Source organism: Molothrus aeneus, chromosome Z, assembly GCF_037042795.1.
Source record: "Molothrus aeneus isolate 106 chromosome Z, BPBGC_Maene_1.0, whole genome shotgun sequence".
Taxonomy (NCBI): Eukaryota; Metazoa; Chordata; class Aves; order Passeriformes; family Icteridae; genus Molothrus; species Molothrus aeneus.
In genome coordinates this window covers 35,436,313-35,463,292 of record NC_089680.1, presented here as the reverse complement: position 1 = coordinate 35,463,292, position 26,980 = coordinate 35,436,313, and the positions used below count along the sequence as shown (strand labels likewise).

At 35.9% G+C, this 26,980-nt stretch overlaps 2 protein-coding genes across 2 annotated transcripts in view; both read left to right on the top strand.

Annotated features, from left to right (window-relative positions):
* IPO11 (importin 11) overlaps positions 1-26,778 on the top strand; it is an 80,374-nt gene extending 53,596 nt beyond the window's left edge. The window contains exons 30-32 of the mRNA XM_066569509.1: positions 18,045-18,140; positions 21,504-21,588; positions 26,467-26,778. Coding sequence (XP_066425606.1) covers positions 18,045-18,140; positions 21,504-21,588; positions 26,467-26,631 — 346 coding nt within the window. The 3' untranslated portion in view covers positions 26,632-26,778. The remainder of the gene's footprint in view (positions 1-18,044; positions 18,141-21,503; positions 21,589-26,466) is intronic.
* On the top strand, positions 9,362-11,260 carry LRRC70 (leucine rich repeat containing 70). Its single transcript, XM_066569733.1, has one exon. The coding sequence runs from the start codon at positions 9,362-9,364 to the stop codon at positions 11,258-11,260; it is 1,899 nt and encodes a 632-aa protein (XP_066425830.1).
* Positions 26,779-26,980: the final 202 nt, after the last annotated feature.

Sequence of the window (26,980 nt, the reverse complement as noted above, 5' to 3'; positions counted from 1 at the left end):
TCTATGCAATCACTGTCTAAAAAAAATCAGGGAACATTGTTTTTTATATGCATAGAAATTTTCCTTTTTTTTTGGTCAGATGGATAGTCAGGATAACCATCTAGCTAAAGGTGAACCAAGCAGCTGCTTTGAGAGGTTTTTTTCCCAGTAAATGTAACAGTATTATGTTGTTTATAAGTATATTTGAAATATTTTTAAGGAGGTGTTAGCTTAAATTTAACGTGCTGAGCTACATCTGTCTTCCTGTGAAGTTTCTGTTAGAGGAAGGAAAAAATTAAATTCCTTTAGATAACCATGTTATTTTGAACTATGTTCAGCTGCTCCAGATTTCCTGCTGCAAAAGCCAATTATTTCTGGCAGTCCTTAACTTAATAAAACCTTCTGCAAATGACAGCTTTATTTTTCAGTTACCCATATCATTTAAGAAAGCTGCTTCTCAAATAAAAAGTTTCTCTTTAGTAGACGTATTTATGTCAAGGCTATGAAAATTTCACTCTCACAATTATACAATTGATAGACTGCCAAACTTAGCTTCAGACTGAGTGTGGGAAATGGATTCTGTCAATTGATTGTTTCTTTTACTAGAACAATGTCACTCTGGTTTTGCTGTATCTCAGGGATTATACTACAGATACTTGCTGTATCCTGTATCTGCAGGCTTCTTGCACAACTCCATTTGCACAGTTGAAACAAAAAGAAAAACATTTTAAATGGAATATTAAATGGAATACAGTATTTAAACAAAATGTTCGGATTAATGTGTTTTCAAGAAAAGCTATAGTAATTTTTCCTGTTGGGATGCCTCACTAGCCAGTTTCCTGACTAGATTTTACTGTAGGTATCCAAGGTAAGTTCAGGATTTCTCAACTGCAGAGGCAGAGCAGAATTCTATCTTATGTGGATGGCTGATGGGCTGTCTTGAGAAGGACAAGGTGAGAGTGAGATTCTTCCCTCATCTTGCTGCTCTGTGGTGGTCAGGATTGGTAGCAATTGGTAGCAAGCTCAGATTTTCAAGGTTCTGCTGAAAGGAAAACAGACATCTGTGCTGTGTCTAACACTTTTTGAGAATTTTTTTCCTTTTGCCAGTTGTTTTCTCTAGCCTATAGCTGAAGCACTGGTTTATTTTAGAGAAGAGAGGGAGGTAGTAGACAATAACAGTGGGGGGAGAATAAAGATAACATGTATTCTCATTGTTCCCTCAGAGTTGTTTTATGGATAAAATGTTGGGGAAAGTTTTAAACAGTGACCATTTTTATTCTCCGTGTAAACTCTGTAGTATTACTGCATGGATTTTAATTGTTTCTCTAGTTAGTGATCAGGTTTATAATTATAAATATGTGGAACTCTGGACTTTCTGCATTTTAGGGGAAAGTAAAAGGTAGGTTCTAGCATTATTAATTTAAAATAGTTTGACACAAATGATTTTCTGTTTCAAGTACAACACCTTTGACAGTGTCATGAGTGAAGGATTTTAGAGCAGATAAGACAGGATTCAATGCAGAGCATTGTTCACAGTGGCTCTTGGGCTGACTAGTTTGACTAAGCAGATTATGAAGTGACAAATTGTTAGCCACACTAATTTTCTCATCTAGGCAGTACCATACAGAGATAGATGTAATGGCATGCTTTTGGTATCAACAGTAGTGCTGTGTTTTAATCATGTATTCATGTCCTTCAGTCTAGCATCCTGTTTATCTTCCCACAGCTGCACATTGTGTTAGTGGTTAGAAATTCACATTAAAAAAAGAACAATAACTGCTACTTTCCTGATTAGTGTGTTGCAGCACCTTTTCATGGAACAGTAATTTCCTGGTGTTACTTATTGGTTTGCCCAAATTAAATGCTATATAATTGTCTGCTTTTGCTATCCAGTTAATGTTAGCATGTTTTTTCATGTTTGACAGGTACGTGCATTGGCAATATTTTCTGTATTTTGTATTCTTACTGCCTGTTTATGACTCATCCATCCATGTGCATTTTCATTAATTTATTAAAGAACCTTACTATTTCATGAAATAGGTTGAAGACTTCTGTCTTTAAACTGCTGTATATAACAATGAAGACCAGTAACATTCAGGCAGTAAGGATGCACTTGTGGAGTGAGTGTCTCCATGTTAAGTACATGAGAAAAGTGTGGATAGACACACAGTAGCTCTTTTTGAAAAATATGCAAGGACTTGAAGTTTTTTGGAGGAAATTTGTATTTAAGCTAGAGTGTGACAGCAACCTGGATGAGTAATTTCACAAATGTCGTGATTTTCCTACTGTTATTATATTCAGTCATTTGTGCTTGTCTACAACCTTAATGGCTTGTTCATGAACCTAGAGCTGCAAGAGTACTCTTCAAGGCTGAGTTGAGTTTTGTTAGATGTGCCCTTAGTCCCTAAAGTAGTGACTAGTGAATATGGTCAGTAGCAGCATTCTACCTCTTATTTGTTGTGGAAAATGTGTGGGCTATCTATCCACCACTATCTAGGGTTCTGCATTTTGAGCTCTTCAGCATCCTTTGTCATCCTTGTAGTTCCTGATGCCAAAGTGGCTAAAATAGTACTATGGCCTCTTCTCCTACCCATATCTATCTATCTGGAAATAATTAGTTTGCTTACTGCAGTATAATGTCAGTATTACAGTGTTTTAGAATGTCCTTCTTTGGAGATATTGAAAGCTTTTAATGATTTATTTAGCAAAGTAGTTATCTTTTTTATTTCTACAGTTGTGTGTATTTTAGTGGAACACAACACTGAAAGATGCTAAAGACTGATAGGAACATTTCTTCTCTAATAAGAAAATGGAAACAGATTTTGGGAGGATTATAGTGTCAATGATCAGCCTTGTTTGGGGTGGTGCCTAACTGTACCCACGGGTAGCATTTGACACCATGTTGAAGGCTAAGCACTCCCCTTCTGCAGGTGACTGTTATTTCCATGTCTGTCACTCTTGAATGGGAGATTGCCATGTTTACTTTTACTCAGTGCTTTCCAAAACAGGCCACAAATTGTGGTCCTTGAGGATAGGCTCATTTTTGTTGGAACTACCTGTGTAGAGTGGTACCATTCTGAAGTAGAGGAGACTTTACTGAGCTTAAAATATGAAGTATTTTAATTTATCTTTCTTCATTTTGGTTTCTGGTACATGAATAGTTTTCATTTTACCCCTTTGAGTTAAGTATGTTTATATGTTGTGGGGAAGGGGTTAAGAGGTTCCCCAGGTTTCTAGTTATTATGTAAATGAATGTCTACTTTTTCTCATTGTGTATAAAGTCTGATATGTCAGCCAGTATGAGTTCTGCCAGCTAGGTAATTGGCATTTTGTGAGTGTAAGCACTTACAGTATGCAATTATAAATCTTCATTAGATTATTATACAGTTTTGCCTCTGTCATTTGTTAAAATTACTTAGAAATTTTAATTTTTCTCTGAAAAAGTTGTCTATATGTAATGTTAGTTAAATGACAAGAAAGTGCCTAATAAAATGTCATGCTCTCCTCATGATAGTTATGTCCTCATTTATAAAGTCAGAATTTCTTACATAATTACTTGTACATCCTCCTTTCTTTATAGGGATGATACTCTGAAGCTATTTTATCTTCCCCTCCATTTTTTAATCCCTCTAGTTAAAGGAATGCTCACCCACGCCTCTAATAGACTATTAGCATTTAAAGGAGCTCTTTAAAATACGATTTTGCAGTTGTCATCAGTGTTTGGCCTTGGATTTATTTAGCTAGCCTGACAGGTAACAGTGCAATTTTAATGATAAGAGTGAAAAATGTGGCTTTGGTCTTAGTCTGACTATCAGAGTCTGCATAATTCAGAAGGTTACACAGAGCACTGCCAACTTCTTTAATTGCATGTCACATTATGGCATTGGCAAAAGGATGCACTCATTAAACTTTCGTTGTTAACAGTCTCCATCAATTTTTGTCCTACACTTGATAGCTAGTATGGACTGGTCAGGAGCATATTATCTTTTCCCCTAAGACCCTTAAGCTTTGATTTCAAGGAAAAATGTACCAAGTGATAGCAAGAAATTATGTCATTAATTGCATCTAAACTGCTGCAAAAAAATAACCTGCAGTCATAAGGGTTTGGTTGCTGCTGATATCTTGGTTTTGTTTACGGCCTATATAAAATATTTCAGAAGTCTTTCCTAAAACTTTTCTAATTATGATTTACCCTAAAATTTAAGATTTTAATTATATAAAAGCAAAAGATAGCAGACTAACTAGCTTCCTTCAAACTCTTTGCAATGTATGGTTTACATGTTTTCAAATTAGATACTGAATAAGTAGTGACTGAAGTATAGCATATTACTAAAAATATGTAAATATCACAAGATTGTAACAAAAGTAAAAAAAAAAAAAAATTCCAAACCCAAAACATAGATTTACAGCTGTTTTTGCACCTGTGTGTGTTTGAGCTGTTTTGGTATATCTGCTTATCTCTTTGCTTTACTCTGTGAAATTTGAGACTGCCAGAGAGTAGCTGAGATTTTTCAGTGACTTTCTTTAACAGTGCCAGACTATTATGATAAGATACCAGAAGTGATAAACACCACAACCCATGTCACTACAAGACCTTCTGCAAATAAGTACTGTCTTGAAAAATAATGTTTCATATTCAAACAACTTAATGAGAAAGTGAGTGTTTAAAACAAAACATCAGGTTTTGATATTAAAAAAATGCCCAAGTATAAAGAAAGCTTGTGTTTTTCAGAAATAGTTTTTGTATTTTGTGTGTGAGTATTCTCTGTAGTAGTTGTTAGAAACTGTTGAAGTTTTCTCTGTTGAATATTTGGAGCTATCAGTTGTTAATGCCAAGTGTATGCCCAACCTGTCTCCTAAACTGGCAGGCAGAGTGTGGTTTTGGAATTGAATTTAGTTTTGATTAAATTTCTAGAAGTTGAAATTTGGGAAATTAATTTGAGCTCTTTGGACCTTTTGGTTTAAATTGCATTTTGCATATTGAGTACATGCTTTTATAGTTCGAACAGAATTGCTAAATATTGCAGTGAAAAGTAAAGGCTAAAGCTGTAGTGTTGTTACCAGTATATCACATCTGTGTGTTACGTTCATGGCCAACCTTTTTTATATTACTGTTTTGTTCACAAACTTAGTGGTTGCTCCATAGAAGACTTCTGAATAAAGATTTCTGAATAAAGAGAATAAACTAATTTCTCAAAGTGAGCTTTTTGTTTCATGAGAGCTTTCTGTCATATTATTTTACTGGAGTCTAAGGTCAAATTAGGTTTATGGAATGGAAACTTATTTTTATATCCTCACTGAGAAAAATAATTTTGTTGTTTTTACGCTGTGGAAGAGAGAAATTTTCAGTAAATGTAGCAGCAAGTCAGGATTCTTACTGAAACATAAACATCATATCCTAGAAGGAATCTGCAGTATTTGAAACAATCAGAAATGTTTTGGTAAACTAGATAATGAAAAAAACAGAAAAGTGTTTCGGGATCTGATAAGTTAATAAGGTGTCAACAGTTCACCTGCCTACTGGATGTTAATTAAACGTTGATGTCTTTGCTACTTAAGCAGTAGTTTAGTTTCGGAACTGCCTTGATTTGGGGTCATATCTAGAGATGATGTGGGCAAAAGGAAGTAGGGATTTGAAAAAGTAAAGTTGTACAATAGCCTACTTGTGGAGAATAAAAGTATAAGGAAGGAAGGCCTGCAAGAGCAGATGGTTGCTAAATACATAATGGGACAGCAGTAAATAGTTTCACTCTAATAAGCTTAAAAGAATAATTTCAGAGCTAAAATTATTTGTCCTCATTTGTGGGCTTTAACAGAATTTTGTAGTAATTATGAGAATGAAATCCCTTCTCAAAAATTGACTTTAGACCCTGGTTTTGAACTTCTTGCATGTTTTCTACTGTATGTAAGTGGGATTTGGATGACTACTTTGTGCCACCTAATATTCATTATATTGGCTTTAATGTAACATGGGTGAAGTGCTTGTATGTTCTTTCAGTTATTTTGACCTGTCATTTTATGCCCAGTTTGACAAATTGCTGTTACTCAGGCTTCATGCTTGTATTCACAAGGAGTCATAGTTGAACGAGATTTTAATGTTAAAATGCCAATAGCATTAGTAACTTCATCAATATTAGTATATTAAGATGGAATTCACTTGTGGGTTCAAAAATAATTTTCTCTGTTACCATGTGAAGCTGTATTCAGGTACAAACCTAGTAGTGCTCTCTCTGCAGAATAAAATTTGCAGTGAATGAAATATGTGAGCAGCCGAAGCTTGTTAGTGTTTCCTGGGTTTTTCTGTACAGTTTTCAAAAAGTAATGGATTTTATTTCTAAGTATGAGCCTCTTTGACTAATGCTGATCCAAGTTACATATGTATCTCACCTAGCCTTTTTTATGGTTTTCCCCAAAATGGTATTAGTTATGTGGCACATAATTTTGCATCTTGTTCTTAACAGATACTGCTTTCAGATACTTTAACAATATGTAGTATTAATGAAATAATAACTCTAAAATACATTGCAATCAGATCTGCAGGCCTTCGGGTGCAGTATTAACAAAGTGTAAAGCAGTACTTCTCTAGATTTCCTAGTGCAGAATGGAAGGAGCCATGACCTGGACTAAGATTTTTTTCCCTGTTTTGGGCATGGGATTCAACTGTCAGAAGAGTCCTTAGTGTGGTCAGAACCACAGTGGAGCTAGGGTTCAAGCAAAAATTTTGTGAATATTCATAAGGTACATTCAGTGCAAGACCACAGAGACATTTAGCCAATTAGTTACTGGTCATCAACTTTCTTTTATCTGGTCACTGCTCTACTGGTTCCTCTAAATTTTCATGCTATCTGATATACCGTAGAGCTACATTAATTGCTTTAGTTTTTCAAACTGTGTTGCTTCTGACATTTTCAAAAAGAGAGCTCTATGAACATTTGCCTTTAAAAACTTTTTTTTAAATTTTACTTACTTTTTGTAGCTATAAAGTATTGTTTCATATAGCACACCTTGGAAGAATAATTTTTTTTGTCTGGGTTTTTTTACACATATAGGTTTCAATATAAAGGGACTATAGGCAGTGAAGTCTAGGTAGAACTTAATTTCCTGTTTGACGTCACTTTCCATTTTTTGCCTGTCTCTGATTTTCCCCTCATCTGACTCTACTGATAATCTTTTTCCTTTACGCTTACTGTTCTGTCCCCCACATCCAGGATGCTTCACCATAATTCCTGTGGACTATATGATGTTTTCCCTTTAAGTAAATGACATGACATTTTATTTTACTTTTCTCATAATGTCAACAATTATGTTAAATACTGTGAAAAAATATAAGTGTGAAAATAAATATTCAAATCTAAAGAAGAATTAGTTTTCCTATTGATCTATTGGTTTAAGAAAAAAAAAGAAACAAATGCAGTTCTAATTCTGGGTTGTAACTGATATAGGCTTTGTCTAAAATGGCCCATGGACCAATTTTACTTACTTATTTTATTTCTTATTTTAGACTATATATTTGGAAGAAAGCTTCTTCAAAAGCATATCCTTATCTATTCTACTTCCTTTTCTCATGTGTGTCCTGCATTTCAGATTGGATTATATAGACAAAGACATTTGAGTTACATTTCACCCTTTATGTGAACTCACGCTTCCTGTGTGAGATCACTGTAGCTGAAGGGACTTGATTCTCCTGCTGTTGTGCCTCTTTTTTGGCTGTGGCTACTGATGGGCTTTGTCATCTTTCTTCTGCTGAGCAGAAGGTCTCGTTGCAGTAAAATCATGGAGTTTTAGTTATGTTGCTATTTGTAGGCTTAATCTCCCCTTTCCCCCTTTGATGATGTGATGGAGCTTTGCAAGTATTTTTTGCCTGTGATGGATAAACTGAGGGTGTAATCTCCGGTCCTTAAGCAGAGGGATATTTATAGCCCATGTAGTCTTTTTCTGCACTGGGGACACTGCAGGAAATGAAAGCTGTGCATGAAAGGTGTGGCTCTCAGAACCGGAAACCATCTCTCATAGTCCTCTGTGGATAAATTTGGTTTTAAAAGGGTGGCCTAAAGTGAGACTTAACAGTTAAGTGCTTGGATCAGGTCAGAAATACAAGTACATAGCAGCTTAGTGCCACATCATGTGAGTCTCATATCCTAGGATTTGATAGGTTTCTCTGGGATTGCTGGCAGATTGTGCCTTGTCAGAGGGCAGGAGACACTGGGCTCTTACATCCAGAGTGTTTCTTTTCCCTCTTGTCCAGGCCACTGGAATGTGTGTGCATGTGGCAGCAGTTTGGCTCTGTAGACAGGGAACAGTGTTAAGTGTTGCTATGAATTTAATAAAGCTTTTCAGGTTCTGGCTGAAAGATAAGGGAGTTACAGGTAATGCAATAGTGCTGTTACAAATAGTTGTGCCTTATTCTGAAAGTTAGATTTAAGATAATACTCTTTTAAGCTCTCCTAGTTAAGTCAGTGGATTAAAAAAAAAAAAAGGCAAAACAGAAAAAGAAGAAAAAAAATCCCCAAACAACCAAACCCAGCAGTTACAGACTAAGATAGTTCTTGGTTTTCTAGAAACAAATCATTGAGATTTCCTTTCTAACAATACTTCTGAAGCACAGATAAAATGGCTTCCTGTCCCAGGGTTTCCTGTATCCATGGCAACCTGACTTCAGGCACTTCTTTCTTAGTTTCCTGAGCAAACTGTTGCAAACCCTGGGGCAAAAATGTCAGTGCTGTAGTACACAGCAATACTGCCTTTACCAAGGTTTCCCAAATGAGTGTAGTTGGTCAGTTTATAACATAATCTAGTGGATTGCAAACAGCAAAATAACAGGAAATAATGAACTTCAGATTTGGGGTAAGGAAATGCTTTTATTTCTTTTAAATGTAACTCAGCTTTATAAAAGTAAAATTCAAATTGTAAGTGATCTGCCAGTAAAATGTAACTTGTTTACAGTTGGCATTTCTACTTGCATGCTTTTGAAACATTTCTTAGTGATGGTTAACTATAAGAAGTAGAGAATATATAGTATTTTTAAATTAATAGAAGGTGTTATTTTGGCAGCTTAGATACCTTTATGCTACAGCCATTTGAATATTTTCTGGCTATGTTAGCAGTATATTTATGTAATTGTGCATTTACTTTGAAAAATCTTTTGCAGTGAAGTCCGGTTAGTAAGTTGGAGTTCTAAACTCCTTCTTTGGCATGAAAGAATATTATGTAAAATACCAATTTTGAGAGTAATGCTAATATTTTTAAGACTGTACACATAGATTCAAATAAATATTAATGATTAATATATATAATAAATATATTTGAATTAATAATATTTATATACTTCTTTTTATCTCTACTAGTGAAGTCAGAGAGGACTAAGAAGGCCAAAGACAGGGATATGTGTGTTCTGCAAAGTTCTTCACCCTGCCCAGGAGCATTCCTGTATTTATTTAATTGTTTTCTTTGGTTGCTGCTCCAGAAGGAGGCTTTTGGCTGTCCATCTGCTTGTCAGCTCTGCACAGGGAGACAAGTTAGCTGTCGTAATGCAGGGCTTTCGAGCATCCCTTGGAACCTTCCTAAAACAACAATTCTTGTTTACCTCAGTGGGAATAATATATCACATGTCACTCCAAATGATCTAAGAGGCTTTCTGAAGCTTGCTGCACTCTACATGGATAATTCCAGTATTTTGTATGTGCACCCAAAAGCTTTTGTGGAACTCCCCAAACTGTGCTACTTGCATCTAAATAGCAATCATATTAAACGCCTGGATCCAGGAATCTTTGAAGGCCTTTCCAATCTTCATTGTTTATACCTTCAGAATAATCAAATAGCTTTTCTTCCCAGAGGATTATTTAGTGATCTTCTTTCTGTTAGATATTTAACACTTCAAAGAAATCGTCTCAGTGTCCTTGGAAGTGGAACTTTCTGGGGAATGATAAGTCTCCAAACACTAAACCTAGCAAATAATAAGATTTCACGGATATCAGATGCAGCATTTCATCATCTTGAAAATCTTACATATTTGTTTCTTGAAGGTAACAACTTACCACTTGTACCATCAAATGCCATTGGAAGGCTCAAAAATCTTGAAAGACTTTCTTTGTCTCACAATCCCATTGGATCAATTCAGCCTTTTGCATTTAAGGGACTTAATAAGCTTAAATATCTGTCTTTGAAAAATGTCAAGCTAAAATGTGTTGCTGTAAATGGATTTTTTGGATTAAACAACCTTAGCCAGCTAATCTTAAGTTATAATGATTTAGAAACTATAAATTCCAGCACTTTTACTTTATTGACCAATTTAATGTATCTACAGCTAGACAGAAATAGAATAGGTAGTATTGGCAATGGTACCTTTGAAAAAATGGGGCGGTCACTTAAAGTACTCAATTTAGCATTTAATAATATCACAGAGTTACAAGCTGAAGTGCTCAAGCCCTTAGTATCTTTAACTCATCTGCAGGTACATTCTAATCCTTGGAACTGCAGCTGCAAAATGCTTGCCTTACTTAATTGGCTAGCATCATCTTCTGTTTCTGCCAAAATCCACTGTCAGCATCCTCAGAGTATGCGTGGTAGACCTTTGCATTATATGAAATGGGCTTGGTTTTCAAACTGCATTGGCCCCACTGCCAGCCCGGGCTCTGCCGCAAGTCTGGGATCTGTCGTGGTGCGTCACAGTGCTACCACTCTGCTGATGGCCTGGCATAAAGGGAACAGGCACAACACATTGGAGCAGTTTGTCACTACAGAAACTAAGTATGTTGGTTTCTGGGAGGGAACTGCAGCTATATCTTCTACCCCATTGCCTTATCAGGAATATGCTGTTGAAGTGCCATCACAGGCAGCTACAGTGTTATCAACATTACCAGCGCAAATTCCAGCAAAAATTATACCTACTAATGGAAATGTAGAAGAAGAATGGTTGTTTACAACAGATCCTGCTCCTGTATCATTAAAAACAGCCCTGATTTGTACACAACAGGTTGAAAAGCTGAATCAAGCTTTTGATATTTTACTAGCCTTTTTCATTCTGGCTTGTGCTGTTATCCTGTTCTTAACCTGTAAAATTATTCAGTTTAGGCAGAAACTAAAGGTGCTGGAAAACTCAGGGGAAAAGAGTATAGAATATTATGGCTTTTATCAGCCTGGCAGATACAACCTGGCTGACTCAGTGCAGTCTCTAACTCGGAAATCGGTGGAACATTCAGAACTGGACCAAATAAGGCTGCTCAAGCGAACAGTATCAGAAAGTCAGGCACAGGTCATCTTGTTCGAACATTCATCATTGTAATTTATCTCATTTGATTTGGTGTTAACTATGATATGAAAGGTCAAGAAATCAAGAACTCGATTCTGTAAAAATACCTCTACCAATTAAAATCAACTGCTTAATAGAACTGTGGAAAATAGCACAATTTGGGTTCTGCATCAACATTTGCTTACTGAATGTTTGAAATTTATTATTTCATTATTTGTCATTTCAATCTAACATGGATAAGTTTATTAACCTAGGTCCCCGTTTGTAGTAATTTTTCACCTATGCTCAAGTATACATGTAGTATAAAGTACACTTTAATTTATTTTGCCGTACTTAATCATGTAAGTTCCTATAGAAATTCCATAGCTATTGTGCAGCAAGCAAAACATCAGTTCTTAGTCGGATCACAATGCCAAGAAATCTTGGGGAATCAGAAAAGAGTGTTTCATATGTTTATTGTAATAGAGCTTATACTCTTCCTCTACTAAATAAAGCACAGGGGAAAAACCCCCACATTTACAGTTAGCATGTTCAAATTCTTGATTAAGAGAAAAATTTTAAACTATACAAATTCTATTTATACCTATAGCATATTGTAATATACAAAGTTGTGTGTTCAGTCTGTATAATGTAAATATTAAAGTGATTTTTTATTAGTGTGTATCTGTATGGTTTTATGAAATACCCCAAATTGGAGTTAAGAAAACCAAAATGCTGTTGAAATTTACCAAAGTGTAATGACCAAATTTATTATGTCTAAAGTAATAGAGCTGGTTAATTATCGTCAATAACAGATCATCATCTATGTCATCTATGTAGTAATATTTATTAGGGACTTTCTAGCTAGATAAGAGGTACAAATTGAAGAAATACACTACACTGTAAGTACATAATGCTAAATTAATGGCTGAAAACATTTACATAATGGTTTTTATTTGAAGGTGTCAGCTCAAGATATGTGTTCTTAGTTAAAGCTTCATCTTCAAAATAGGGATATTTTCTTTTATAGTTTGCATATAACTTTTTATTTCTATTTCAAATGTTGGTGTTCTGTTGTTGTCAGGGCGTGTCTAGTATGCTATAGCTTTATTTTCAACCTGAATTTCTGCGATTTTTGTTTTTCTGTTAATTCAATAATTCAAACTTTTTTCTGGAATTAAATGTCATAAAACTATGTGCCAAATAGTCCAATGTTGTAAAATCTACTTATTTTTGTAGATGCTGTTTTTCTTGTACAGGCTGTGCCCTAGAGATTTCAGCCACATTTATAAGTTACACAGTTTACAGCTAGACCATTTTCCTCAAGGAAAAGTGGAGAACAATGCTTTGATAGACTTTCCTCCATGGTGTTGATTTAAATTGTGTGGAAGCATATTGCTGTTCCAGGCTCCAGCCCGGAGCCTGTTGCATTCTCCAGCTGAGCCAGAGCTGCCCTCAGCATTCTTGTTCTCTCTCCTCTCGTTCTTGCTGGTGTAACTCTGGGCTGTGCAGGTCCCACTCATCCTGTTTGTCCATCTGCAGTTCTTTTCCATCAGGTAAAAAAAAATCTGTTTTCTGCTACCAGGACATATATAAATCTTGACTGCACTGAGTGGGTGTGAAAGTGCAAGTATGACTTCATTATTGTTTGTTATTAGTGTAATGAAATAATACCGTATTTGTCTGTAATTTATTGTATCATAGATCAAATACTTCTAGGGAACACACAATTCAGCTTCTTGGACAAAAGCTTAAACTGTTTAGTATTGCTTGAGTAGAAACTATTTTTTAAAATCATTTTCTAACTTAAGATCAGATGTTAAATATAATGGGTAAATGCTTTTAGGAAGGGAAAACATGGGCTGTAATTTATGCACCTTTCTCCAGAGACTAATCCACTGCAGTCTCTTTCTCTTCAACTCATTTTTGTTACCTTCTGTCTCTCCTACAGAATTCGTTGTGATAAATATTAATTTTGTTTTCACTTAGTAACAACTGCACAACCAATGATTGCACATAGTAGGTTCTGCAATTTTATGTGCTATATTTTTAAATTTTTAATTTTATGTGAATACCTTCAGTAATAGTGGACTTCAAATGCAGTAGAAACTAGTTAAGTTTCTCTTGCTTGAAATGCTGCTATGCCTTTTTTACAGAGTAGTTTTGATAATGCACAAAGGTTAAAAACTGAATAAACCTAATTCTCAATTCTCAAATCTGGCAGGGAGCAGCTCTCTTACTTGATTTCCACAGCTGCTCTTTACAGAAAGGCATGAGAGCTTGTCTCTGTAGGTGCATCTTTTTCACTGACAAGCTGCTGTGGGAGTTGTTGGCCAGGTATGCCTCTCACCATCTGTAGTGGGGGAACATGAAAGGAAACTGGTGTCGCAGCTGTTTGCGCAGCAGAGAGTTAGAGCCATTGAAAGCCATCCTTTGGAGTGGACACATCCTCGAACTACCAGCTTGCCGACACAGGGATTAGACTAACAAGGCACTGAGAGATTTATTATGCAGTTGTGAGGGAAATGCCTTTCTTTAGCAGCCAGTATCTTTTGTATTTAAATGTTCACTTGAGGAAGCCAACTCTTTAATGTACACATGTGGTTCATATGTCAATTAAAATCACTAGGGAATAATTAGAAGCCTTAGTGAAATCTGCCCTCGTGAAGCAAAGTGGTGCGTCATGAAGATCAGGTTTATGGTCAGTCATAGGACTCACCTGGCAATACTGTCTTAGCTGCTACTTCACTGCTTTAGGAGCTCCCTAGACCTGTGCAGCTCCTAAGGGTGTGCGTGTGTGATAATCATTTACATCACTTACAGTATGTGCAGAGTAAACTCTGCATGTCCCACTCCATCTCTTTCCTTGGCTAATGAGATAATAAAAAAGAATTAAGCTTGCTCAATATGTAGACTAGTAAAGGTATGAAACCAAACTCTTCTTGGTGTTTGCATCATCCTGGTGAATGTAGAAAAGCAGAAAATGTTTTATCTTCTTTTATCTCTGAAAAAGTATTTTTTCTCATACAGATTTTTTTCTCATTCTCTGAGGGATATGCAAAGGAGATATGGGATCCATTTTATTTAAGCACCGCTAAAAATATGTCAGGACATGTTTTAACATGATGATGGACTTTTGTCTCCAGTAGTTGTCTATGTAAGTGAAGTAAAAATTAGGAATTTTCACATAAAACCTCAGGATAATAAGTTGTATAGAGAGCTGTGTGCATTAGAAATTAAAACAGAATGAAGAAAACCAAACAAAGTGTTTTTTATTTTCAGAATAGATGGGGTCTGTTCTGTTATTTGCAAAGCTCTTATTCTTTTATTTAAAAACTTGTGCAAACTTCGAAATAGAAGTTTTGAGATTATTCTTATGGAAGCTGCCCTGAATGCTAAATTTTGTTTTCTGTTGGTAAGGTGAATTTTATTAACAGGCAGCATAAAATATCTGTTCTGTTATAAAAAAAAAAGTAGTGCTTATATCTTTGAAACTGGATTATGAAGTGTTTTAGGTCCCAATTGTGGGCCTTTTACTTTTGCTGCATACCAAAACACTTTTTGTGCCAATAATTTAGGAAGACTGGGTAGATAGAAAACCAGTTATAGCCTGATGGTTTTGTTTGTTTCATTGCTAATCTGGATTGTATGCAACTCAATGGGGGAACTGCTTAAATGGTGCCTTCCTCCAGGTTTAAGATTTTAGTATGAAACATATTAACTGTTCTGTTCTGAAAATTCATCTAAATGCAGCATTTGTCTTCTTTGTATCCGCTCATGAATTTTCTGATTATTTTTTAAAATAAGTAGACTAATTTTCGTATCTTTGAAAAGGTATTACTTTGAGTGACGTGGCATGCTTTCTTATCTATGAAAATAAGGCCTGATGCATTTTAAATTTCCACTGAACTTTGAGGTTTCTTTTTTTAAAGCATGAGTCTGTGGTATCTTTATTTTTCACCAGCATGTGTCTTGTGTTCTAGAAATAGTCACAGTTTTTAATGGCTCCATACTTGGTAAATTTTCCAATGGGTCTTTGGTAGAAAGAAACTTTATGAGCTTTTTTGGTAACTATCAAGAGCAATATTTTTGCTGCTCTGCGCTGATATGAACCCAGCTGGAGTGCTGCATCCTGCTCTGGGCCCTTAATGTAGGAAGGACCTGATACTCCAGGAGCAAGTCCAGGGACCGCAAGGTTGATGAGAGGAGTGGAACATTTCTCCTGTGAAGACAGGCTGAGAAAGTTGTGGCGGTTCAGCCTGGAGAAGAGAATGTTGTGTGGAGACCTGACTTCAACCTTCCAGTCTCTGACAGGGCCTACAGGGAAGCCACAGAGGGACTGTTTATCAGAAACTGTAGTGATAGGACAAGGGGGAATGGCTTAAAAGTGAGAGTAGGTTTTGATGAGATTTTAGGGAGAAATTCCTTACTGTGAGGGTGATGAAGCACTGAGTTGCCCAGAGAAGCTGTGGATGCTCCCTCCCTGAAAGTGTTTAAGACCAGGTTGGATGGGGCTTTGAGCAGCCTAGTCCATTGGAAGGTGACCTGCCTATGGCAGCAGAGTCAGACCTAGGTGACCTCACTTTCAACCCAATCCATTCTGGGATTCATGCAACTTGGAAGGAAGAAATAATACAGATATTGGACAGCATCCTGTATTATTAATAAAATAGTGTATATGAACAGGGCAGAGTTTACTTCTCCAGGGCTCAAAGTGTTCACATTTTTCTCCATTGAATGCTCCTTATCTACTATTGCCATGAATCTGAGGGCAGCTTGTTGGCAAATACTAACCTTACTCATGTTGGAAAATATTAACTGTTTTAGGCATTTTCTTAGAGATGTGTTTCAAAAACAAGGATGAGGCCAAAGAGTCTTAATGGAGGTGTGCTAGGCAGGACCTTTGACTTTGTGAAGAAACCTGCTCTGTCTCAGAGGGCTCATTGTGCAGAGGTGACTGAGGCACTGTTGACTTTCTCAGCTGTGCTGTGAGGTCAGTAGGTTGTTTGCTTGCTGTCTGCAGAACCTAACAGATATTCAGTCTCAAAACATGTAACATTTTGCTGTTCTGAATGTGATGGGGAAGCCTTTTGGCAAAGGACTAAATGTCTTTTAAAATACATAACTGGCAATCAGGCATTAGAAATCATGTCAGTTTTCATTTTGTGGAATTCAAGAGTTTCAAGACTGATGATGCAAAATACACTTCAGATTCTGGCATACAAGAGTAGCTGAATTTTAAAAAGGGAACAAAAACTAATCCCTTTGAAAGAAAGGATCATGAATGAGATTACAGTTTTATCAAAACAAACAAAAAATACTTTCAGTGCTTAGTATTCTAATGTGGTAAGCGGTTTTTTCCAAGGTATCTCTTGTTATTTAACTCTTTGTCATATGTATAAAATTTTGTTGTCTTTCCGATAAGAAATTTTTCAAAAGCAATTGCTGTTGTGTAAGGGGCTACAGTTCATCCATGTCTTCAGTTTTCACCCCAAGTAAGAAAAGGAAATGAAAGAATATTAGGAAATAGATTTGTCTGTGTTAAAACAATGAGCAACTACAATCGAAGTACAATATATGTTCATGTTCCGTGCCTGTAAATAAATGAAATAAATGGAATGTGTCTGCTTCTGCCTCTGCCTCTTAGGGAGCAGCATCAGCAGCATCTTTTTGGGAGAATTAAGCCTGAAATTCCAAACAGGGAGCGATAAGGTGCATCAGTCAGTGGCAGTCCCAGGAAAAGGATCGTAGTTTATGATCAGCAGTTCGGTCCTTTCTCTTTCTTTGCTGCATATAGCTGGAGGTATTCCTGAGATGAACATCTTTTCACTTGCAGTTTGTCGTCATGCTTATGCAGTTCATGGAGTAGGAGTCTGAGAAACCCATGTTCTACAATAGCATGTCTCTGGCATTAGATCCACAGTAGCAGGAAATGGAGCAGAAGCAGCAGCTGGCTGCTCTCCATTAACTAGGAGCTGGTGTCCCCTAGTATGTCTATCAAGGGGAAATCATGTTCCTACACCCTTACCCTACCAGCACATTCTTTCTCAAGGTAGGGGCAAATGTAAGTGTAAATGTTCAGTGTCATTTTGGGCATTGTGGGCCTATTTAGTCAAGCCATCAGGTCATGCGGAGTAAAGGTACTCGTGTCTTTTAACTCCCAAGTGATATCTACCAGCCTTTTGCATTAGTCTTAAATAGCTTTATTTGTCAAATGGCAGAAGCTGTCTGTGTTTAAACAGATAAATCCTGTTGCCCTTTCTCTGTACAGTCAGGAAAGTCACTTTCTTGCAGAACTGGTTGCAGGATTTTTCCACCCACCCTGGGGAGCTGGCTACCTAGGAGGGTGAAGAAATACAGGTAAGTAGGGGAGTGTACCTTCTTTACAAGCAGCCATCGCTCAAGAGGTTGTGTAGGTTTATGTATTGAATAGTGATGTTAGAAAAGTTGTAAATGTTTTGGGAATAGAAGCTACTACTCTCTTCCCTGCTGGCAGGAGCATGCCCTTCCCAGTCAGTTTCTTGATTTCCAATGTCAAGGATATTGCTAATGTGTAATTTATTCTGTTCATTTGCAATTACTTTTAGGTTTTGAGTGGCACACTAAGTTCTGTTATATTTAAAAATAATGTTTCTTGTATATTTTGAAGCCTTTTTGTAATAAAAAAAACATACTGAATTAGCTGCTTGATAGCATGCTCAGCTAAGCAGTAAGCAAGGAAAATACCTGTCAGTAAATGTACTCTACAATTGAGCAAATTTCCTGTGCAGTTCCTTTAGCTAAGTCACTTTCCTGTTCTTTTCCAATGTTATCCAAAATAAATTTTGTTCTGTTACAGTGTTATCCAAGATAAATTTTGTGGTATCATCAACATTTCAGTGGAAGGACTGAATGATGTTATGACTGAAGATTCTGAAACAGGAACATACAAAGAGTAAGCGGAAAATCTAATTTAAACAGGGTTTAACAGTAGCAATATTGTTTTATATGAAGTATTTTCATTTGAAAATTCTGTCGGCAGTTAAGACATGCTTGTTAGAGATCTATTTTCTCAAGAGTGAGTGTTTTAGGAAGACACAGAGCTTTTGGTCTTAAAATATTTGCAATGGGGAAAGAGGTCTTAAAATGACAGTATGATTTTATATTGTTCATTAAGCTATCTAGTAAATGATGTCTTAAAACACTCATATGCTTAGATTTGCTTTTTGCTTACTTGACTTTTGGATCTAAAATTTCAATATAACAATCTTGTGTATTGATAGGGACCACCCTTGCTTAGAGGTAGTTCAGAGTTTATTTGAATGTGACATGAGCCTCCTGTGAGTTTACCTAGTGTACAATATTTCACAGCCTGGAGAACTTAAAAGCATATCCCACAAGAAGAGTTCTTCAGTTGTTCCATGTAACTGCTACAGAATATATCTCAAAAGTTTCCTGAGCTAGGAGTTGGAGCTTGCTTGTGGCAGGAATGTGGATATTGGAGGTGTCCTGCCGCCCAGCACCACACTCATTCATCTTCTGATGGTTCTCTGGTTACTGGTTGGAGCCCATCAAAGCTGGGGGGGAAAAAAGCCAACGTAATGAATAGTAAGATATTTTTTGGGCAGATATCATAATGTCATTTTTATCTCTGTAAAGATTACTTACTTTTAGAATGGAGAGTTCTGTAATAACAGAATTTACTGATGCTCTGATTCAAAGAATCAAGCATTTTCTTTCAGACCATTACATGGTGATTGAACAGACTCTATCTGAACTAATTAATTTACTGCTTAAGGGGATATTTACTGCCACGGAAACTAGGTGGCGCAGAACAGCCAGAGCATAATCTATTAAGTTCTTCTCCACTTAAACAGATGGTATGCACACAACTGTGTGTTCAGAGCAGTCCACACTCACACTGAGCCTGAACTATGCCTAAGAATTTCTTGCCAAAGTACTTCCACCAAACTCTTAGTAAAGAAGATGTAAGTAGAAAGTCTGGGAATATGCATAATGTCTGGCACTGTGTTTTGTTTACTATTAGAGAAAACATTTCAGAGCCCTTCTATTTCTAAACATGTTGCTTTGCTGGTACTTGTTGAAAATAGTTCTCAACTTTATCCTAGTTCATTTCATATTTTAAGCCTGAAGGCTTGTAGAACTTGTCACTACTTTTCCAAAGTCTTGACATTGTTTTTACTTCATAAAATATAGACACACTGAACCAAGGACATATTTATGTTGGCAGTTTCTGAAAGAGCTGTTTGAAAGATTTTGACTTTTGCATAATATATTTTGACATCATTTAGAAGTAAAGTGAGAACAGTCATCTGAAATCATGTGCACTGTTGTGGCTCTCCAGACTAAAGAAGAATGGCTTAAGCCCAATCTGGTTCAGAAAAAAGATAATGTGATGTCCACTGATTATCATATAGCTAATTATTGTACTGCAGGAAGTAAAATTATGTGCATGTTTAACAAGGGAAGATCAAGGCTGAAACACTATAGAACTTTAGCCACTGAAGGGTGAAGAATGGGGTAAACACGTACAGGGAAGATTGTAAAGGTTAAACGATGGCAAAGGCTTAAGTGACTTAACCACTTTAAATTAATACATTTAAAGTGAAATTTTAAAGAGACTGCTGTAGTTAGAGCAGAGAGATTTTGGAAGCAGTAAAAGCATTTAGTTTTTAGATTTATATCGGATTTTAATCATGTTATGGAAATGTTTACACTGTTTTATAATACAAAGAGATTGCACTTAGCTGGGTTTCCTAGAGTTCATATTTCACATTGTTGGGATAATTATGAGAGAAATTTACAAACCTCAGATTTTCTGGAATGGGGAGCATTCCCTTGCTCTAGACTTGTTTTACCAATACTCAGATTTTTCCTAATTTTATCACCATCTCTTCTTTTATTCTCTCCTCTCCTTGTGTTTGGAATTCTGTGGTACCTAAAATTTATGAAGATCTGAAAAAGTTAAAACTGTCAATGTCAACATACAAGACTGAATTGTCTCCTTTTCCTTTAATAAACTGAGATGCAAGCAGCCATTTGTGAGCAGAGGAGATATGCAATTTGATGTATTATTTTGAAATAACTAATCCCTTTATTAAGAATGGCTTTTGTGTTAGTATTTGACCCTGCTTGCCATACTGTTTAGCAAGTGTTTCATACAGCTCTAAATACATGTAAATAGAAATAAATATGTAAATAGAACAAGTCTGAACATTTTCATAAAAAGTCATATAAAAACACAAAATCACAACCTTTTTTCATGTTAGTAACATTAAAATGGATTCTTAATCTTAGTTGATGGAGCATTTCACATGCTAGTGGAATGCAGTAATTTAAAATGCACAGTAATGCAGGACTGAAAATGAACAATAATCTGCATCTGTCTTGGTGCTTTGTAATATGTGAATTATGTGTCCTTTGTGTCTTAAATCATACCTGATACATGGTGGCAAGTTGTCATCACCTGAGTGTTTTTTAAATACTTTTTGGTTTTTAAGGCAGAAATTCCAGGAAAAGATTTGATAAAATGGTGGAATATTTGTCTATTGTTTCAGCATAGAGCATGTAAAGTTAATGAAAGGCATGTTTTCTATAGGATGGCTTTCATCAATGTCTTTATTAAGTCCATTCAAATAATTTCAGCAGGCAGGAAAATCTCTGATTTTTAAACTGGATTTTTTTTTTTCATATTTTCTGATTTTATACTTCAAAAATAAAAGTTAAAATATGGCTTTTATTTTTACATATGGGTACCTGCCAGTTGAGGCACGTAAAAAATGAGTTTAAAATCTTTGTTCAGTGTCTTGCAGATTTTATTGTAGAATAGCACTGTCCTTGGTAGTTTTCAGGTCCTTTTGAATAATGACAAAGATCTCAGAAAAACATGAATGCCATGAGACATCTTTGCCATCTTTGTATATGTTTAGCCACTTTGACTTTGTATAGAGTACTTGTATGGCATTTTCTTGAAAAGGAGTGGAAATTTTTTGTAAGGAATAGTAGGTTTTCTGTATTTTTTTAAAGCCATGTAGTCTGTTTTCTATGAGCACAAATGCATTTAAACCCACAACTTAAACTAAAACATGAAGAATAACTGAGATTGTTACCTGGGTGGAGGTGACAGACAACATGCATTCCAGGCTTCCTTAGATTCACTATTCTCAGGAAAAAACTACTTGTGATCAGATAGTCTGACTTTCAGGAAACTCCTGTATCTCTTCTGTGTTTTCAAAAGTGCTTTGAAATAATTTTTTATGATAATGTATGTTAAAACTGTTCTTGTTCCCATTTTTAGCTGCATGTTAATGTCTCATTTTGAAGAGCCCAAAGCTACAGAAGATGAGGAACCTCCCACAGAACAAGACAAAAGGAAAAAAATGGTAAGTTTTAGATCTGTTACTCAGTCATAGACCTGATTTTGTGCTTCACTTCTGTCACACTAAATTCTTTTTAGGTTTGGTTGATCTGTTGTTCTTGGAAAATTCATGTTTTGAATCAAAAAAAAGGAAATTTACTGCCAAACCTTGCAACAACAACACTTAGGCTTCTGCTTGCCTTTTGCATCTTCATAAATGTTATCAAAATAAACATCATCTGTCCACAAAATCTGGGTATTACAATACTAACACAGTATAGAAGGAATTTACTGAAAAAAGAAGAGAGCTAAACTTTATTGAAATGTCATGGCAGGCCAGATTTCTCATATTTAAAAGAATTAATGATGTGCCTGCATAGAATTTTTTTCTAGTGTGAAGAACTCTTACAAAGAAGCCAGTGTATACTTGTGTAACTTTTCTTTTATATATAAAAGCAATATAATATATGGTTTTTTTAAAAAAATGTAAACCTTTCCATATTCTTCTGCTATTAGAAGTGCCTTAAGAGAAATTCCTAGTGTCTTGCAATTTCATATTGTAACAAAATGCAGAAATCTAATTTTCAGTGGTCCTTAAAAATGTACTACACAGTTCTATAATTGTTACTCTTAAAAGCATCTCTAGACTCTGTTAAACTTCCTTCTTGCTTGTGGGCTTAAATTCTAGCTGTTTGTTGCACAGTGATATTTATTCTTTGTGGTTTTGTATAACCTCTCAATATAGATATATATGTGTATATCATTATTGTTAGGAATAGGGATTGATATATCTATGGATCAACCGGGAGGAGAAAGACATGTTTTGTTTGTTAATCAGATTTAAAAAGCAAAAGTTAATTTTCATTAATTTTGAGTATACTCAGACTGCATTGCTGTCTGGCTAAAGTTTTGATAACATTGTGTCAGATCTTAAGTTTTCTGTTGCAGGTTAACTTCAATAGTTTGGATATGTGTTGAGGAATTTAGACTTGTTAGATTTGTCATGGACTACCTTCAGTGTGATATGTCAGGCAAAATGAAAAGCAGGGCACATTGAATTATGCTGTATCATTAAATTACACAACATACCAATATGGTGCCGATGTACACAGTTACAGTGAGGGAACTGTTCTGGTGTGACATGCAATATGACATCAATGGTCATTTGAATAATGACAAATGTGCTTGGATAAAGGAGGAGCTTCACCAAACTAAAAGCACCACATCAAAGGTCTTGATTTACTTCCCTTGCATCTATCTTTCCTTACATATGTCTTCCTTTGCATATCACTTTCCTTTTTTCCCTAAGGAATTTCTTGAGCTTTGTTCCTCATCTTCTCTTTAAGGTTAAGCTTGAACACATTTTCAGCCTTTGTTTTCTTGTAAAATTTACAGAGAATAAATTATCATACATGAATGTCAAAGCTTCATTTTCATTTTGAATCTCATAGTCTAAATTTAACTATTTCCATGGTTGCTGTTTTCTAGATTCCTAAGCATTATTCTTTGTTTTTCTCCTTTCAAGCCTTCTTTGTAAGAATAGCCGCCTATTTTACTCTTCTCATTCTTATATTTAGTTAATTTTTCCTGATATATTTCTGACTTAAGCCTTCTACACTGTCATTTTTTCAGCTAACTTTAGTATACACTGTATTCTTACTCTTCTTAATGTAATTTCTTGCAGCTGTGAAAGCAAGTGAACTGCTGTTGTTATGAATGTTTGCTATAAATTTCATTCTGAATCCCAACTGAAGTAGTGTGATATATAGCATTGCAGATGGTGCAGAAGTTGAGACACAACACTTGGCTATTTACTTCAAAATCATACAGGTCCTTTGTGCAGGTCACTAGTAGCAGAAGTGTCAGATAATAATCAGAATTGTTAATCATGGCTTTGAAAGCTAAGCTAGCATTTGATTTTAGAAACTGGATTAAAAACAAAACATTACCTGGGCCCATTCCTACCCCTGTGTGATGGAAATTTCTTCCTCTCTGTAGGAGTACCAGTGCACACACTCACATGAAACTTAGAAAATTATAGTAGCTGGTACCACTGGTAAAGTAAAAGAGATAATAAATATATAATGTGATAAGAAAATCCAAGAACAACCTAAAGGGAATCAGCAAAATCTCTGAACTGTTTGTCTGCTTCAAGCCCATGTTTACAACCAGTGAGGTGGAAGATTAGTTTCTTCAGTCCAGCCAGTGTCAAGATCAATTTTTAAAGTAACAAGATTAAAAAAGTCAAATCCGTGTTTTCACCCAGCATCATAAAGCACATTACAATAACCAATGACTTGCCAAATTTTTGTTTCCTGTCGGTAGCTGTTTTGACTAAGCTGTTGGAATTTACTAGCAGTTTTTTTAACTGGAAAATAGATTTGTTTTGTCTTATCAGTCACATTTCAATAAAACAGCTATGGCCACACACCTAGGAACTCAGCATACATACTTAGTATATAGTCCTTTGCCAAGTATGCTTACTGTTCTTCCAAACTTATGATTTTGTTTGCTTAGTCAGTGAAGACTGCAGCTGTCTGTCTAATATTGTTGACAAACTCATTATATCAAACTATTTCATTTGTTTTGTTAGTTCTGAATACTAGTTACAAAAAAGTAGAGCAAAAGAAAATCAACTTCTTGTTGCAGGAAATTCTTTTATTTACTTGAAATACTTTTGATGTGACTATCTGAATGAAAACAAGTTAGTGTATCAACTCCTTAATTAAGTGTGAAGACTCTTAAGTTGCATTTGACTTACAGATGGTAGCAGCAAGCATTACTCATACTACAGAAGTCTCTACTGGCTTCAAGTGCTACTGCTTTGAGCGGTGAGGCAGCCAGGGAGCAGTGAGATATGTGAGAGCAACAAATCTGCAGACACTGAGGTCAGTGAGAAAGGAAAGGCAGGAGGTGCTCCAGGCACCAGAGCTGAGATTCCCCTGCAGCCCCTGGTGCTGACAATGGTGAGGCATCTGTGCCCCAGCAGCCCATGGAGGTCCCTGGGGATGCAGAGATCCACCTGCAGCCCAAGTTGGAGCAGGTGGACGCCCAAAGGAGTCTGACCTTATGGGAAGCCCACACTGGAGTGTGGCCATAGGGAGAGAGGAGCCCACACCGGAACCACCTGTTCCTGAAGCACTGCACCATATGGAAAAAAAGGCATCTGCACTGGAAGAGTTAGTGAAGAACTGCAGCCCATGGATGCACTTGTGGGAGAAGTTCATGGAGTACTGTCTCCTGTGGGTAGGACCCCATGATGGAGCAGGGTGAGAGTGTGAGGAGGAAGGAGCACCACAGAAAACATGTGATAAAATGACTGCAATCCCCATTCCCTTGTCCCTCAAGCTGCTCCAAAGGAGGTAGAGGATTTAGGGTTAAAGTTGAGCCCAGGAAGAAGGAAGGTGTTTTAAGATTGTTCCATTTCTCATTACCCTATTCTGATCTGGTTGGCGGTAAAATAACTTCTCGGAGTCAAATCTGTTTTGCTCATGTGAGAAACTGGTGAGTGATCTTACCTGATCTTACCTCAGCTCATAAGCTTTTCATAATATTTTCTCTCCTGTCCCAGTTGTGGAGAATATGATTAAGTGGTTTTGGTCAGGGTTACAAGGATGAGAACACTTGTATTTAAATACCTGTTTTTCTGTGCAAACTTTCCTAGAGTAATTTGATACATGATTGTTCAGAGCTATGAACTTAGAAAAACTAACTATAAATGCATTATATGTTCCAAATTACAGTTTTAGGTGAACAAATGCAAATCATTCAGAAACTGGTAGATTCTTTGCCTGGCAAGGCAGGAAAAAATGCTGCTAACTTTGGCAAATATTGATTAGATTAGCTGTGATTTAGAAATTTTGTTAGAAAAGTCTATTATATTCTACAGATTCAAATTACATTTACTGAAAAAAATCCTCCTACAGAGTACCAAAGTGTTACTGCACTTACCTCCCCTTTCTAAAGAGTGTTATAGTAATTACAGGTAATAAAATTATCAAGTCTTACCTTGAAACAGCAAAATAGTTTATATAGTTTACCTTCCAGCATAAACAGTAGTGTTGTTTGGGTTTGACACTAAGATGAACAGATCACAGGTCTGCATTAATTGCCACTGATTTCAACATCCTACTTTATGATACAGCAAGCACCAGGTGTCCCCATCTCCCATCCCCTTCTTCCCAGCCTGGTGGACTGAGGGACAAATGTGGCATAACTGTCAACACCCTGAGCCTGCCCATGTGTCTGCTGACACTAAAATTAGCAATACATCCTCTGTCCATGTAGCTTCTTCTTTTATCTATTTTTGCTATTAAAAGGCAGCTAATATGGGAAAATAGTAACAAATATCCTGTCTTTCCCTGCCCAAAAGAAAATTGTATAATCCAGCTAGATTTTTGAGGTCTACAGGTATCAGTACTGAAGTGTGGCTATTCTTTATACATATGGACAGGTTATTTTGTTTGTTATATTATCTAAACAAGTTTGACATTTTTGGTGTTTAGTTTTCTTACTAATAAAATAAAACTGACCATATTGCATGCCATCACTATAAAGTCCTTGGTAAGATCTGATCTGATTTTTAGGAGTTACAGGAACCCCGTTCAGCCGTAACTAATAAAGTAGCTTTGAAATTACTTTATCGTGTAAAAGCATCAAACCTTAGAGCAAAGTGTAAGACTCATGATTTCACACTGTTCCAAATAGTTTAAAACTGATATCTGCCTTGATAATAACTAATTTGATCTTTGTTTTGCACTAATGTTTCCTCTTGTTTCTCAAGTAAGTATGAAGGGAAAAAAAGTAGATTTCTTTCTTGAGCTGAGTTTCTAATCAAAATGTGTAAGTCATATAGTTTTTTTTTTGCATTGTTATATATTTTTATTTTACATGTTTTCCACAGCTTGCACTGAAGGACCCAGTACACACTGTGTCACTGCAGCAGTTCATCTATGAGAAGTTAAAGGCACAGCAGGAATTACTGGGAGAACAAGGTTTTCACGCCCTTATGGAAACTGTGGATACAGAAATAGTTGCCCAGCTACAAGAATTTTTACAGGGCTTCTAAATAAGCAGAAAAAAGATTTTCTATGTAAAATTTATATTTCAAAAATATGAAAGAACTCTAGCCTTTGGTCTTGTATGGATGAGTCTAATGAAAGGTGAAAATAACTTGAGACAAAATAATAAAAAAAGTTCTGCTGTTGCTCCTAAACTATGCTCTTTTGATTTTTTTTTTTTTTAATGACTACAGGTTAATTAAGGCTTCTATCATTAAGCTAAGATTTCTATGATTCCTAACATGGTATATGCTGCCCTAGGTAGTACCATTTTTTGGTACCCTTTACTGTGCTATAGGTTCACAAAGGTATGTCATAAAGTCAGCAGTCTGAAGGAACTTACTAATGTATATTAAA

Excerpts from the sequence above, each read along its gene's own strand:
- LRRC70 (XM_066569733.1), top strand. The coding sequence starts at position 9,362 with ATGTGTGTTCTGCAAAGTTCTTCACCCTGCCCAGGAGCATTCCTGTAT.